This window comes from Rhea pennata, chromosome 1 (assembly GCF_028389875.1).
Source record: "Rhea pennata isolate bPtePen1 chromosome 1, bPtePen1.pri, whole genome shotgun sequence".
Lineage (NCBI taxonomy): Eukaryota > Metazoa > Chordata > Aves > Rheiformes > Rheidae > Rhea > Rhea pennata.
Genome location: NC_084663.1, coordinates 42215188 through 42229383, shown reverse-complemented (window position 1 = coordinate 42229383; position 14196 = coordinate 42215188). Strand labels below are relative to the sequence as shown.

The window sequence follows — 14196 nt, the reverse complement described above, 5'->3', positions numbered from 1 at the left end:
TGCTCTCCTGAAGTCCAGGGCAGTGATTGTACTCATTGCCCTGGTTCTTCCTTGTAGGTTCCTGAACTCCACCATCTCATGGTCACTGCCACCAAGAACACCCTCAGCCTTCACATCTCCAACTAGTTTGTCTTTGTTTGTTAGTACAAGGCCCAGCAGCACACCTCTCCTCGTTAGTTCCTGCACCAGCTGTGTCAAAAAGTTATCACTGATGCTCTGCAGGAGCCTCCGGGACTGTTTGTACCTAGCTGTGTTGTCCTTCCAGCAGATATCAGGGTGGTTGAAGTTCCCTTAGAGAACCAGGGCCTGTGATTGTGAGGCTGCTTCCAGCTGTCTGTAGAAGGCCTCACCAACTTCCTCTTCCTGATCAAGTCAGCTGTAGCAAACACCCACAACAATGTCACCCATATTAGCCTGCCCTTTAATCCTTACCCATAAGCTCTCGACTGGCTCCTCCTCCACCCCCAGGCAGAGCTCAATAGATTCCAGTTGTTCTCTCAAATAATGAGCAATTCCACCACCTCACCTTCCTGGCCTGTCTTTCCCAAAATGCACACAGCCATCCATGACAGTATTCCAGTCATGTGAGCTATCCCACCATGTCTCTGTAACTGCAATGAGATCACGGCCCTACGACTGCACACAGATCTCTAATTCTTCCCGCTTACTCCCCACGCTGCATGCATCAGTGTACATGCATTTCATAGAGGTAATCAAGCATGCAGGATTCCCAGGTGGGGTGCAAGAGGATCCTCCATAGCCACGTCCTGTATGCACTTCCCTAGCTGCATGCATTCACTGGAGGCATCCCAACTTGAGCCATGTTTTGCTGACTACTCTAACTCCCCCCCCTCCATGCTTCCTACTTTAAAGTCCTCTTAACCAGACTAGCCAACCTGTTGGCAAAGACACACGTGCCCCACTTACTGAGGTGAAGCCCATCTCTCCCTATCAGTTGCTGATCTTCAAACAGGGTCCCATCATCAAAGAAAATAAAATACTGTTGCCAACACCAGTGGTGCAGTCAGTTGTTAACACAGAAAATCCATCTGCTCCACTCTCATCATTCCCCCTCCCTGGGGGGATAGAGGAGGAGATCACCTGGTCTCCCAGACCCTTGACCACCATCCCCAGAGCTCTGAAATCCTGTTTGATGATTTCCAGTTTGCCCTTGGTATCGTTAGTGCCCAGTCTGATGAGTGGACAAGCCTTGGCAGTCTTTGTATGACACCTCACATATAGGCTCCTGGCAGGCAGCAAACCTCTCTAGACACGAGGTCAGGTCAGCAGACAGGTGCCTCTGTCCCCTGCACCAGGGAGTCACCCACAACAATCACTTGCCACTTCTTGTTTCTTCTGCATGTTCCCATACAGCACAAGGTCTGTTGGCCCAGTTGCTTCCCTTGAAGCCATGCCCGGCTCCTCCTCAGCCAGGAGGGCACTAAATCCATTCCCCAATTGCAAGTGTTCAGGAGGAGTAAGAGCCTTTCTCCTTCCACAAGGAGTCACCAGTTTCCAGCCTTCTTCTACAGTGGTGTGATGTACTGTTTTACTTGGCACAGAGTCTCCCCTGCTGTGAGAGACTGGGAATCCTGGAGCAGTATGGTCATTGAAACGCCGTGGTAAAATGCAGTTACTGGGTAACTGTAGAGAGAATGAGGCCACTTTGTGCATCTTCACAGACCCACATCAAAAACAAAATAATGGATCAGTTTCATGATGAAAATACGTTATGTTACAAACGTCTGACGCTTATCTTTGATCCTACAGAAAGGAGAAAGGGTTTGCCTATGGGCTTCACTGGTACTCAGACCAAATCATGAAGTCTCCCAACAGATAGGATTAGTAGAACTAAATGAAGTTTACTTTACCTGCATAGTCGAGCTGCAAAGCTACTTCACTTGGATGACCTTGTACAATGACCAGCACCCAGTAAGCATGACTGACCTGGAGCCGAGATGGCAGACTACTTGCACCTACAGTCAAGCTCCTAAGCCAGCATACTTAATGGCACTGCCCACTGTGTCCACAGCAACACACAACGCAAACTTGGGGAGAGAGGATGCAGCAAGATCAAATAAGAAAAATAGTAATTTCTTTCCAAGGAAATGGAACAATCCACTCCCTCAGAAAAAAAGACATTATGTCACAAAAGCTAAAATAAATTGAGACCCCTAAAGGCAAAGGAACTTAGAGAGCAATAGCCCTATCAGGAAGAAAGGATTTTAGATGCAGTTAAACACATTAGTAGTCATATGCCATACTGGCAGAGATGCATTAAAAAAAATAAGATCACTACATTGTTGAAGAGAATGGAAAAGTTAGACATACTAGGTTTATGAACATTCAGTTGCCAAGGTACATACTGAAAAAGCATGAAAAAGATACAGCTGGTACCATTACAGTTAAGTTAAATATAAAAATCTCAGGATAGAAGTTTTCAACACTCAAATGCAGGTGGAGACATCTCACTATTATGTAATAAAGAACAGACTGGAAATTCAGACACAGATTTGAGAACAGACTTCCATCCATCTGAATTCAAAGGTGATTTTTGACCACCTCTATTTACAATATAATAGCTGTAACAGATAGTTCTATTAATAACAAGCTGGAAGGAAACAAAACTGTACAAATAAGACAATATTCATACACCAAATAACTTCTTTCAGAAGGTAAGCTACAATAGAAGACTAATAAGGAATGTAAAATTTTCTTTGATTTTACTCTGTGAATGCCAAAAGGTCCCAAAACAAGAGTTAAAAAAAAAAAAAAAAAAAAGCGCTGCGTATTAAATGCAATGCTAGTGAAGTAGGACATTAAGCTGTAATCAGGTATCATGCAGGCATAGAGAGGCTTCAATCTTTATTCACAATATAGGTCCGTTCTTCAAATGCTCAACATCACAATGACTTTTTAAGGAATGAATGGATAAGTTGTCTCAATGCCCTTCAGTTTTCAGACTTTATGAAGACACATCAAGTGAGACTGAGTATCTGTAATGCAAATACGTCTTCAAACAGCTCAAATAAGATGATCAATTCATTGCACATAGTTTCTTACACATTCAGCTTGGACAGAAAAGTGAGCTCAAGATGTAACAACTGCTTTCAGACGCTGTATTTCTACTGAAGAAAAACAGTGTTCTGAGAAGTTTTAAGTCTTACAATTATTTCAAGCCAGCTTGAAAGAAGTGAACTATGAAAGACCCAAGATAATCCTCGTGGAAAATACAACAAAGAAATAAAATAACAGGGTCTAAAAATATTCTCTTACTAAAAAGGTTAATGAGATAAACAAGAATCTTGTATTTTGTTGTCACTTTTTGCAAATGGCTCTCTTCCAGTGTGACAGGAGGATGTAGGTTGTTACTTAAAAAATATATATATATATATATATATGTATATCTCCAAATATATATATAATACATATATATATACACACATATACATATATATATATATATATATCTCCAAATGCACAATTACTGGTTCCCTTATAACCTGCTATCCACAACAAAGACAAAATCTGTTGTACCATCCATCAAGGACAATAAAGTCTTCCAAAAACACTGAGTTATTTCTAAATCTTCAGCAATTTAACCTTCTTTTAGAAAACTTCATTAGGACAGGGAAAAAAAAAAAAAAAAAAAAAGGTCCTCTTAAAAGCAAGATAAAAGAAACTTGAACTTGAGATCTTCAGGACACTTCACGATTCTCAAGATCTGGTCTAATGAAGGCTTTGGTGATAAACATATGTAGGGAGACTGATTTTAAATGAAGATGTTCAGCATTTTTTGTGTGTAAATGCAGAAATATACTTACTCATTAATGAGAAGTATTTTGAAAACTAGTCTGATTCAAAGTATGCAGTTTATGCCAAATTTCCAGAATCCTGCTGATTCAATAACATTTTATGTTCTCAGGTTTAATTGCATGTACTTAGTGTTACAAAATAAAGGGATCAAATTCAATTCATTTTCATGATTTGTAAAATAACAAATACTGAGAATTATCCCTTCAGGATTTAAGTTTCAGGATAACAAGATAATACACTTTAAAAACATAGCCTCATAAAAACAATGGTCTGGATTTTATAAATTGAAAAAAAATATCCATATCTCCCACAATTAAAGATATTTTTCATTACTTGAAAGGAGAGGTGCTACAACACTGCCTATTGTAGCAAGCTTGTTTTTAAAATGCAAAGTAATTAAGTCAGGACTTCTTGAAATGATAGGGACAAAAAGATGAATTAAGCAGGGGTTTCTCTTTGTACCATATTCACCTTGCTTCTTAAAAATTTCACCATTGTGCATCAGATCTCCCTTCCTCAAAGGGAAATCTGATATTACAATGAACCTTCCACAGTACAGATAAATGAATTGCACATAGCTGTTTCACATTTTTTTTCTGAAAAATGCTTGAACTTGACTACTGAATATTTAACAAGTTTTAATTCTGTTCACTATGACATCACATCATCAAATGCAGATTAGGTCTTCTGTTTCCCTCCCTCCCTGAATTTCAAGGCTAAAAATTGAGCCAAAAAATTTAAGATAATTAAGACTAACACAATAAAGAAATATCTAACATAAATTAATAAAATCCTTAATGTTAAGTTAAAATACAATACATACTTCACCAAATCTATCCTGTTGTTGATTGCAGCCCAGTGGAGAAGCGTTACATTTTCTTTGTCTGGTTGCCGCACATCATAACCTGCTTCTACCAACTCTCTACACCGTTCATATATTCCATACCTTGAAGAAGAAAATAAGATTTTTAAAAAGCTGTTACCTTAGATTTAAAAGAAAGCAGCCAAACACCACAATTATAAACAAGATACAAAAGCTTCAATAGGCAAGAAAGACGACAAACTTCACCACCAAAAATTTTATTAACCAATTAAAGATTGTACAAAAAAAAATTGTCTCTACAGCAAATCACGCACCAGAACAAGATGAAATATAGATCAGTAGTATGTCTAGTGGAAACAAAACTTCTCTCTTCCCAGGGACTCAGCTACATTTGTTTCTTCCACCTCTGTTCCTCCCTTCTTTCTCTTGAAGGTCATAACTACTTAGCCAACTGACCTAACAGTAACTCCCTAAGCAATTCACAGGATTATCATCACATGAGTTACAAACAGTAATGGATCTCAGGCACTTGTTGTTTTTCCTCTGGTTTGATAACAAACCAATAGCAGTTTGCTTCTTTTTAATAATACCACTTCAAAATTACATGTTGTTTTCTTTAGTAACAAGTCTTTAACTTTTTCATTGAAAAGGACTATTAAATATGAACTACCCTTATTTCAAAAAGTCTGCCTGTAATTTTGAAAGTTGAAACAATTCTGGAAGCATAAATGTAACTTAAGCATCTAATGTAAGACTGACTCCAGCATTTAAAACACTTGTCTTGATTCACACTGTTTTATCACCTATTTTTAGTGGCAATAAAAGCAACCTGGAAAGACATGTGAAGATTACATTTGAATGTCTGTACCATCCACAGGGGTCTCAAGTAGGAGACTGATGTGTGTTCAAAACTTGGAACAACATCAGTGCTTACCCTCCCTGCAACAACTGCCTTCTGCTACAGCAGTATCATAACTTCTCAAATTCAGAGTTTAGGTATGTTTTCTGTTTGCCATTTTGACATTTTGCTCTCTGCAAGAGACATCCTTATCTAAGCTGAGTCCCCTTTGCTCCATTTGATTGGTTTGTATAACTGATGCAGAGGCCTTTTCCTTTGGTAGTTAACACTTGGTGCTTTTTTTCCCCGTTTATTCAAGTGGACCTTCAATTTGGGACAGTGCTCACAGCAAAGCCTTAACTGACTGAAGTCAGCCAACCTCCTGAACGCTTTCCAAGCCTACGGCAGTTTTGAAGGGCAGAATTCTTTAGATAGTATTTGTTAGATGCAACAACACTTAGATTGTTTCAATTTCAAAGAAAAGTTACACTCAAAATTATAAAAGATGCTAGAAATTACTCTTATATAATTGCAGACTTTCCAAAGTATTAAAAAAAACACAGACCACTGCATTCAGCACATACTAACTGGAATGTGTCATTAAAAACATGCCTATACAATCCTGAGACAGAACAAGAGAGCATGATCATGAGTAATTTTGATGGCAAAGCTCTTCATCAGTGGGGAAGAGAGAGGAGTTTAACTTAGAAAGACCCACAAAAATATGCAGCCAACCAGACAAAATACACATTCCCAGACACCAGTAACTTCCAGGAGAACTGATAAGATACTAAGTCTATCCTACCTGTTACATGTACTACCTCTGAAGCCCCAGTCTAGACCAGAAGTGTGGTCAGATGAGCGCTTGTTCCAGTGGCTTAACATTATGCTATCCTCAACCTTTCCCCTTGCTGAAAGGGCCACTGAAACAAGTTCAGAGAAGTAGTGTCAGGGCCCAAACACACCACCTGCCCACTTCCTCAAGCCTCCTCCACCCTGCCCATGCCCCCATTTCAGCCTGGTCTGGGGCCATCAGCCCCTGCCCTAGTGGCATTGCAGTGGTGCTGGTGTCCAGCCCACAATGGCCCTGCAAACCCACAGGCCCCACCAATCTCTCTGCCTCAGTCCAGTCCCATCACCACTGCCTTGCCTTGTCAACTCCAGCTGCCCTCACTGGGCCTGACCCAGACCCACAGGCTGACTGCCTGGCCTCTGACCTGCCTTGTCCCCACGGACCATCCTGGCAGTTGCTGGACCTGATCCTAACCCTAACCTGCAGACTGACTTCCTGACTTCAAGTTGAACCTGCCTCATCACTATGAACTTGTCTGATGATCTGAACTTGTTGTTGAACATGGCCACAATCTCTGGGCCTGGTCTGCCCCCTCATGGGGCAGTGGGACATGCCCTGCCTGGGGAGGTCATGCCCTGCCACCATAGGAGTCCCTGCGGCCCCTCAGGCCCAAACGAAGACCCAGTCTGCATCTGGCCGGAGACAGGTCAGTCAAGGATGAGGAAGGAGAGAGAAGAAAAGAGGAAAAGGCAGGACTTCTGAGCACTGAACTTAGCATGTGCCATCACACTAGTCTATTACAACATCTGGAGTTATGCTGGCAGGGGGTTCAGACACAACGGCAAAAAAGCTTTTCTACTCTGTAGCCCGCTGTTATAACCACGAGCCCTCCGCCTTCATTTAAACAGGTAACTGAAGTAACAGTGCAAGAAATAATTGTCCTACAGCCCCACTACTAATTTTAATAGTCATCAGCTAAAAGAATTTGTACTGCCTAAAGCTGAGCTGACTCTCATCTTGCTTAAATAAGCAGGACTACACAGCAGCAAGAACAGGGAGTGGTAAGAATACGTTGTCCCAAGCACATGGGTAAGGCCTGCTGCATGGGTTTCGATACAGCAAGCTGCAGTCCTACCAGATTCCCTCCCCAGGCTTAGCTGCACAGATTTCTCCTTTCCACAAAGACAAACTGCAAGTCACAAATACTTCCCACTCCTTAGCCAAAAAGCAAACCATGCAGTTCTGTAATTTATCAGGAAGGCCTTTTCAAGAGCAAAATGCATTCCAGTTCAGCCAGTTACACTGAGAATGGGGTACAGAGAAGATTTTAAGTCTCCATCAGCTTCTCTGTTGTTAGCAGCTTATTTTTGTTACCTAGAACTTAGTCACGACTGATTACAGAAAATACAATACATCAGGTATAATTTAATAATGCTCCAATTCACTAAGCTGTTGTAAGAGGGCTTAAGGATTGAGACAGATGAGAACTGCTTTAAAAAGGTTAGGAATTTTGCAAGTTGCTCCTGTTCATGTAAAGAGTATGCTAGTAACATTTTTAAAACACTCCCCCCCCCAACAAAGCTCATATCCATTCTCTTCTCCTTCCCCCTCCCCAATACTCTGAATTTGAAGTAGTCACAGATTCTTGTCCTAGCAGTCTCAGCATTCTTCTCTCAAATATCACTTATACTCTTCTTCCATTAGTTCCCTGCAGCCGACCACACCTTGTCTTCTCCAAAGTTCATGATATACTGTTAGATTACATGAGGTTAAAGTCATTCACTTATTTCAGTAACTCAGCATAATTACACCGTTGCCATCAAGGGGTACACATCCTTCAAGACAGAGGAAGGTTCAAATTCTTATAGGAGGATAGGCTGTATTAAACTAATAAATTCAGCCCCTGGGTCAATTCTGGAAGGTATCTGTAAACATCAGTATGGAGCATCATTAAAAAACACTGATCAGGCCTTGTTCTTGAAAAAAACAGGACTAGTTCTTTCAGGGCACAAATACCATGGTGCAGGCTGAGATATTTAAGCAGCTAAGTTATAACCTCAGCCTAAGTTAAAACATATTCTGAATTTTGTACTTTCAAAACAGGACTACATGCTTAAAATGTGAAAGGATTCTGTGTCAAAAAGCACACAGAGCTTTCAAATAATCATTCAGCAAAGTTGGATGCGTCAAACATCAAATTTGGTCACAATACTAGGAAGGTATCTCTCTTCAGTGAGTACATCACCATGCCAACAATCAGGAGGTGAGCCAGGAGTTTGTTTATTCCCTCCACTTGTTATCATAGCTCCACTCAAAGCTGTTTTAACTGGAAATGCAATTAGTAGAAAGATGCTCTTTTTCATCTTTTAAAGCCTTGTCTCAGTGAACGATGGTGGTTAAATGCCAACATACATCTTTCACTCATCCTTACTGCTTAAGGCACAAAACATAAAACATTTTTGTTTCTAACAGCAAAGCAGTAACTCAACTGAACTGCTTAATGAACTTTAAACAACAGCAAAAGGAGACACAAGAAGTTCAGCAACTCCAAAGTACCTCAAACTGGCTAGACAGCAGTGGTTACGTCGCTACTCCTGTTAAAACCACACTCTTCCATGTCAGCTTTGGATATATGCCACTTTTAGCAAAGATCATCATCACCCACTGGCATAAACAGACAGTCACCAAGAACGCACATCCGGGTTATGGTCTGTCCATTCACCTGGATCAGAGTGTGACAGATTCCTTTGGTAACCGCAAGAAGCTGGAAGGAACTGCCATGCTGGTCAGCCCTCAACAACTTGAATTTTCAGTATGTATACTGTCTTACTTATCAGTTACCCTCTGAATGATGAGAAATGGAAGAGAAAAAATTGCTCTCAAATGTATTAAAGATATGGGGTTTTTTGAGCAAGATACAGGATATCTCATTTTGTTTCATTATTTCACAGATCTCATTTTGAAGGATCTCAGTGACCAGTAACAGAAAAGTTCAGTTTGTAATAATAAAATCCCAATGTCCTAGTACTCAAGCACAAGGAATCAATCTTAAAGAATGCATGAAAGTGCTCATTAGTATCATTAATACTAATGTTCATAACAATTATTTAAGACATTCTCAACATAGCAAGAATTTGCTCAAGTTCACTACAAGCAGGAGCTGCCACCCACTTCATTACTCAACAGAACTGAAAAGTCATGAAGCTACAGAAGAAACTGAAGACTTTCCATGCAGCTAGAAGTGAAATACTTACAAAGTATTAGTAAGTATCTATTAGTAATATCTAACTAGTAAATATCCACTGCAAGAAGTAAATGCAGACATGACCCACTTTAGACTGTTGCTTTAAAGAGATTTTTCAAACACAAGTAAACATATGGCCCAGTTCTGCTCTCAGAAATGCACAGGGAACTCTACATGAACTGAAGAGAAGGTTGTTATAACTGAATACAGGATGTCAAGAGATTTCACATACATTTTAAGAACATCTGCAAGATGAAGACCTAGTATTAGCACTAGTACTTTTAACTCTATGCCTTTGAATGCATTATAAAGGATACTTTTCACTAGATAAGCTGTAACAATACAAATTAAATACACCATACATTATCATTTTCACTTCTGCGCACATTCCTCCAAAATAAAAAGAGAGGATACTCTTGGTATCATTTAAAATATACCCAAGTCCCACTTTTGTGTAAGAGTTGCAAGAACTTATCATGGAACATAGTGTGCGTACAGAGCAGGGAATAGAGAAATACAGCTAAGTTCTTTGCAACAAGAATATCAGCTGAACTGCTCATTTCCAAATAAAGTCTTAATTTGACTGTAAAAGTAGTTACTACGTTTGCAGCTCAATGTATGAGCAGGTTTAATTTAGTAAGTGTCTAATCCACACACTTCAAAGATAAAGCACACAAGCAATCGAACAAGGTATGAAAACAAAAAAAGGAACAAATTACACTGGACACAAACAGAGCTTGCAAACCTATCTATCTTCTCCCTCTACGTAAAAATTTGCTACATAAAAAGCAAATACAGTATTTTACTAACTTTATTTCTCTGTAATCAAGTGCCAATGAACTCATCATTTCAAGTAGAATTGACAGTCAAACAGCATGTGTGTAATACAGATGAATTTAATCTTTTTATTCCATTTTCCTTTAACTTCAAAGGTTTAAGGAATTACGTTGCCCATTTTAACGTATATTGCAACAATAACAAAGCTCATTAGTTTTACACAAGAAACCTCTAACAATGAAGCACAGGCAGCATAACCATCAATAATCAAGAGACAAAACTTTAAATAACTGACTAGCCATTCATCCTATATGACTAAATACTCGGATTATCAAAAATTTGATAGACAGCAATTTTATGGTAAAATGCACTTTCTACCTGTCAAGAAGCCTACAACTTAAGTGTTCTTACATGAAATGTCAAATCATTTAAAAATAATGAACATATGGATAACATGTTAGCAATAAAAAAAAAAAAAAATTTTTGCACAACAATAGTAGAAGGAACAAATTTTAGCAACTACACAACCCTGAATATGCTTGCCAGTTCTTGGTTTTGTTTTTTTTTTTTTTTAATCTCAGATGGGAGACAGTCTCTTAGTTCTTCCTTCTGTTTCCACAGAGGGAATGAAAATAATTTGAAATAATCAAAATTACAGCAAAGTTTTAAATTCCAATAAAGGTCATTAATAACTTGCAGACAGTCCTCAGAGAGAAGGCTATAGATTTTGGGATGACACAGACAAGTTTATTGGTCAAGGAGTGAGGCAAGAAATAAGATACATAACTATTTTTTTAATTATAACTAGCTTTATCAGACTCTTAAATCCAGTAGGATTTCATTTTGCTAATAGCAAGCACTCACCTTTGCATTTGATGGTATCTCACTTTAAAAAAAAGCCTGCAATGTTCTTTTGCAGAGCTTTTGAACAGTGCTCGGGTGCTAAAAAAAAGCCTAATTGTGCTGCCAATCCCATGCTGAATAGTGTCTGGACTTGGTGGGGGCAGAGGGGACTAAGGAGAAGGCAGGGGGCAAAACAGACATCAAAACTAAGATTGAAAACAATTCTTATTCTATTTTGCTATATTTGAACTTGCTGAAGTGTCTGAGATGGAGACTTCTGGAAGACAGATGAATGGCCCTTTTTTTTTTTTTGCAAAATTTTTGTTTTATTTTGCATTAGCACTGACCTGAAAAGCAAACTAAGTCAACATATACTGTAATCTAAGTGAACACGATTGCTGAGGGCAAACAGCAGAGGAGGAGATCTATTTTCCATTCATATAAAAACAAAGCTGTATTTCTGCAAAAATAAGTAACAACATCATTCATTTTTAGTAAGAGTTGTGTATTAGTAAAGCACCTTCTAATCATATAAAACTTTTACTTTTGATAGAAATATGGAGACAAGATGAGTTTGAATCACCATGTTCATGGTATTCTTTATTTTATTGCAGGCCTTACGACATTTAGGGGAATTTACTTCTCTTACATTTCAGATATTTTTCCCTTATCAAGTACAGCTTGTAAAAGTCATCCTGTTTTCTATAGCACAGCCATCAAATCCTTGTAAGTATTTAAAATAAAAGCTGAGATTTCCCTCTTGTCAAAGAGGTTCCAAAAGATATTACTACCCCAAGTTAGCAGCTACCTTTCCCTTTGATATGAAACTGTAGTCCTTTCTTAGAGAGGAGAAGGTAAATCACCAGTCCACCACCCTTAAAAAGTGGTGGGGGAGCATAAGTGACTCCCAGCCCTGTTGATCCTTACTAGAAGGCACCAGAAAAAGAATTCTAACAACTCAACTCAAAGCACAGATCAGCACAACTTCAAGGGATAACACAGACAAGTGTTTTTAAGGGTTGAATTTAGAATATGCTACAATCACAGAAAATGGAAGCAAGTAACTAGAAGTTATTTGTGCCATCAAGACATGTGCCATCATGTCTTTAAAAAGTAGCTAATCTGACAGTATGTCAATATTTTCATGTCTGAAATTCCCCTAATAACTTACAGTTTGCAGTATTACTATTAAAGTCTTCACAGCAACAACTGTGGAATCACTCATTGCTGTGAACATCTGCTCTAGGAAGTCTAAATCTTAACAATTCAAAATGTAAAAAAATGGAAGTTAGAAAGTACATACTTCCTACACTTAAACAGTCTGTGCCTTATACATCTTTGCAAAGGTGCTTTTAAGTGGAGATGTCTTTTAGAAAGAAAAAAAATATTTTGAATAAGAAATATTTTATCAAGATAAGAAACAGGCATTTAAATTACTGATAAAAGAAAAAAAGGACCTTACAAAACAGTCTATCATCTCAACTTGCTGAAGAAAAGTCACTGTGGTGGTTTGTCAATGGCAAACTGAAAAGTGGTGATGATAACCCATAGTAAAATCTCATGATTAAGTATATACTATGTGATTGTACAGAAAATAAACCTGTATAACTAATGCATGAAAAACATCATTATTAATTAGTATGATTTCAATTCATTCCTACAGTTCTTTCCCAGCAATAAATTCAGTTTCACAGCAACCCTGAAACAGCAGGATGAGAGGTGATGAAGGAAAAAATATACACCACATAAGACACATTTCTTCTAAGCTTCAAATGATGCCAACAATTCAAGAAAACCCACAGGTTTGCATACCTCTTAATTATCACCTACAGAATATAAATATTAGTCCAAACCAGAAAAAAAAAATATAAAACTAGTGTGTCTTCCCACCATCTGCCCAGCAACCACCTATACTGACAATTTATAACAATCATTCATGTATATATTTACGCAATACTCATAACAGTAATGTTACAATTTTGCATTATTTCTGCAAACATCAACTTAGCCTTCAAATTTACATAAATAAAAAACTCATTTTACTGTTTTGCAACTACTACAGATACAGACAAACCTAACTCTCAATAAACTTACTGTGTGGCTTTGACAATGTCCCAAGTGCTATAATCATCAATGTGGCTTTTCCGCCCAAGAGATTCACTGTATCCATGGTTGTAATGGCTCTGAGGCTTGAGTTCCTAAAAAAAAATAAATAAATAAATTTAAACCTTTATTAGTAAGTAAAAATAAAGACAGTACCAAGTTCAATATACTTAAACCTACTTAAACCTGAGAGTGTTCAGCTGCATGTTTTCGCATTCTGTGTACCACAGAATACAATTGCCTGTGTTGCATTCAAACATCTTCCAGAAGATGGCATTTGTAGCAGCAGAGTTCTGCCAAATCCCACACCATGCCATTTTTGAATGCTAACAAAAGGTAACAGCAATATTTTAAACATAACACAAAATAATATAACTAAGAAAAGCTGTTGGCTGTACATTGTAGTAACAGAGTAAGATGAGACTTTGTCAAACAAAGGTTATACTTCATCAGGTTGCATAGTTGAAGACTGTCTGTAAAACCAGATGTACCCGGGAACAGTTAAAATCAATTACTAGAACCCAGTTTTTATATTTTATCAGTTCTTCAACTCCAGTACCAGCTTCAGAGATTATCTATACATTTAACCAGTCTCTTGACACAAAATTTAAGAGACAGATTGTGACACTTCGCAACAGCAAAGAAATAAATGGCATCACCATGACTTGCTCACAGATACTGTTCTCCACATACTTGATTCTTTTGATGAAATATTGTTTCCCTGGCTAATTTTTACTGTAAAACACTTGTATTCACAGATCAATACAGCAGCAACATACTATTTTGCTTAACAAGCCACATGCATGAAGGAATTCAAAGAAATCAGCTCAGTAAGCTAAAATGAATGAGTTTTTTTTGCTTTTTACAGTTACTATAGAAGTGTTCAAAATTTTAATATTACAGTTGATTACCTTTGTGTATCAAAAATGTGGTAACTAGAACAAAAAAAAATAAAGGAA

General features: G+C 38.1%; 1 protein-coding gene across 1 annotated transcript in view; it reads right to left on the bottom strand.

Annotated features, from left to right (window-relative positions):
• Positions 1-14196, bottom strand: part of ZDHHC17 (zinc finger DHHC-type palmitoyltransferase 17) — a 79768-nt gene that overhangs the window by 45862 nt on the left and 19710 nt on the right. Inside the window, exons 2-3 of the mRNA XM_062584724.1 lie at positions 13229-13332; positions 4640-4762 (exon numbers count right to left, since the gene is read on the bottom strand). Of these exons, the coding sequence (XP_062440708.1) occupies positions 4640-4762; positions 13229-13332 (227 nt within the window). The remainder of the gene's footprint in view (positions 1-4639; positions 4763-13228; positions 13333-14196) is intronic.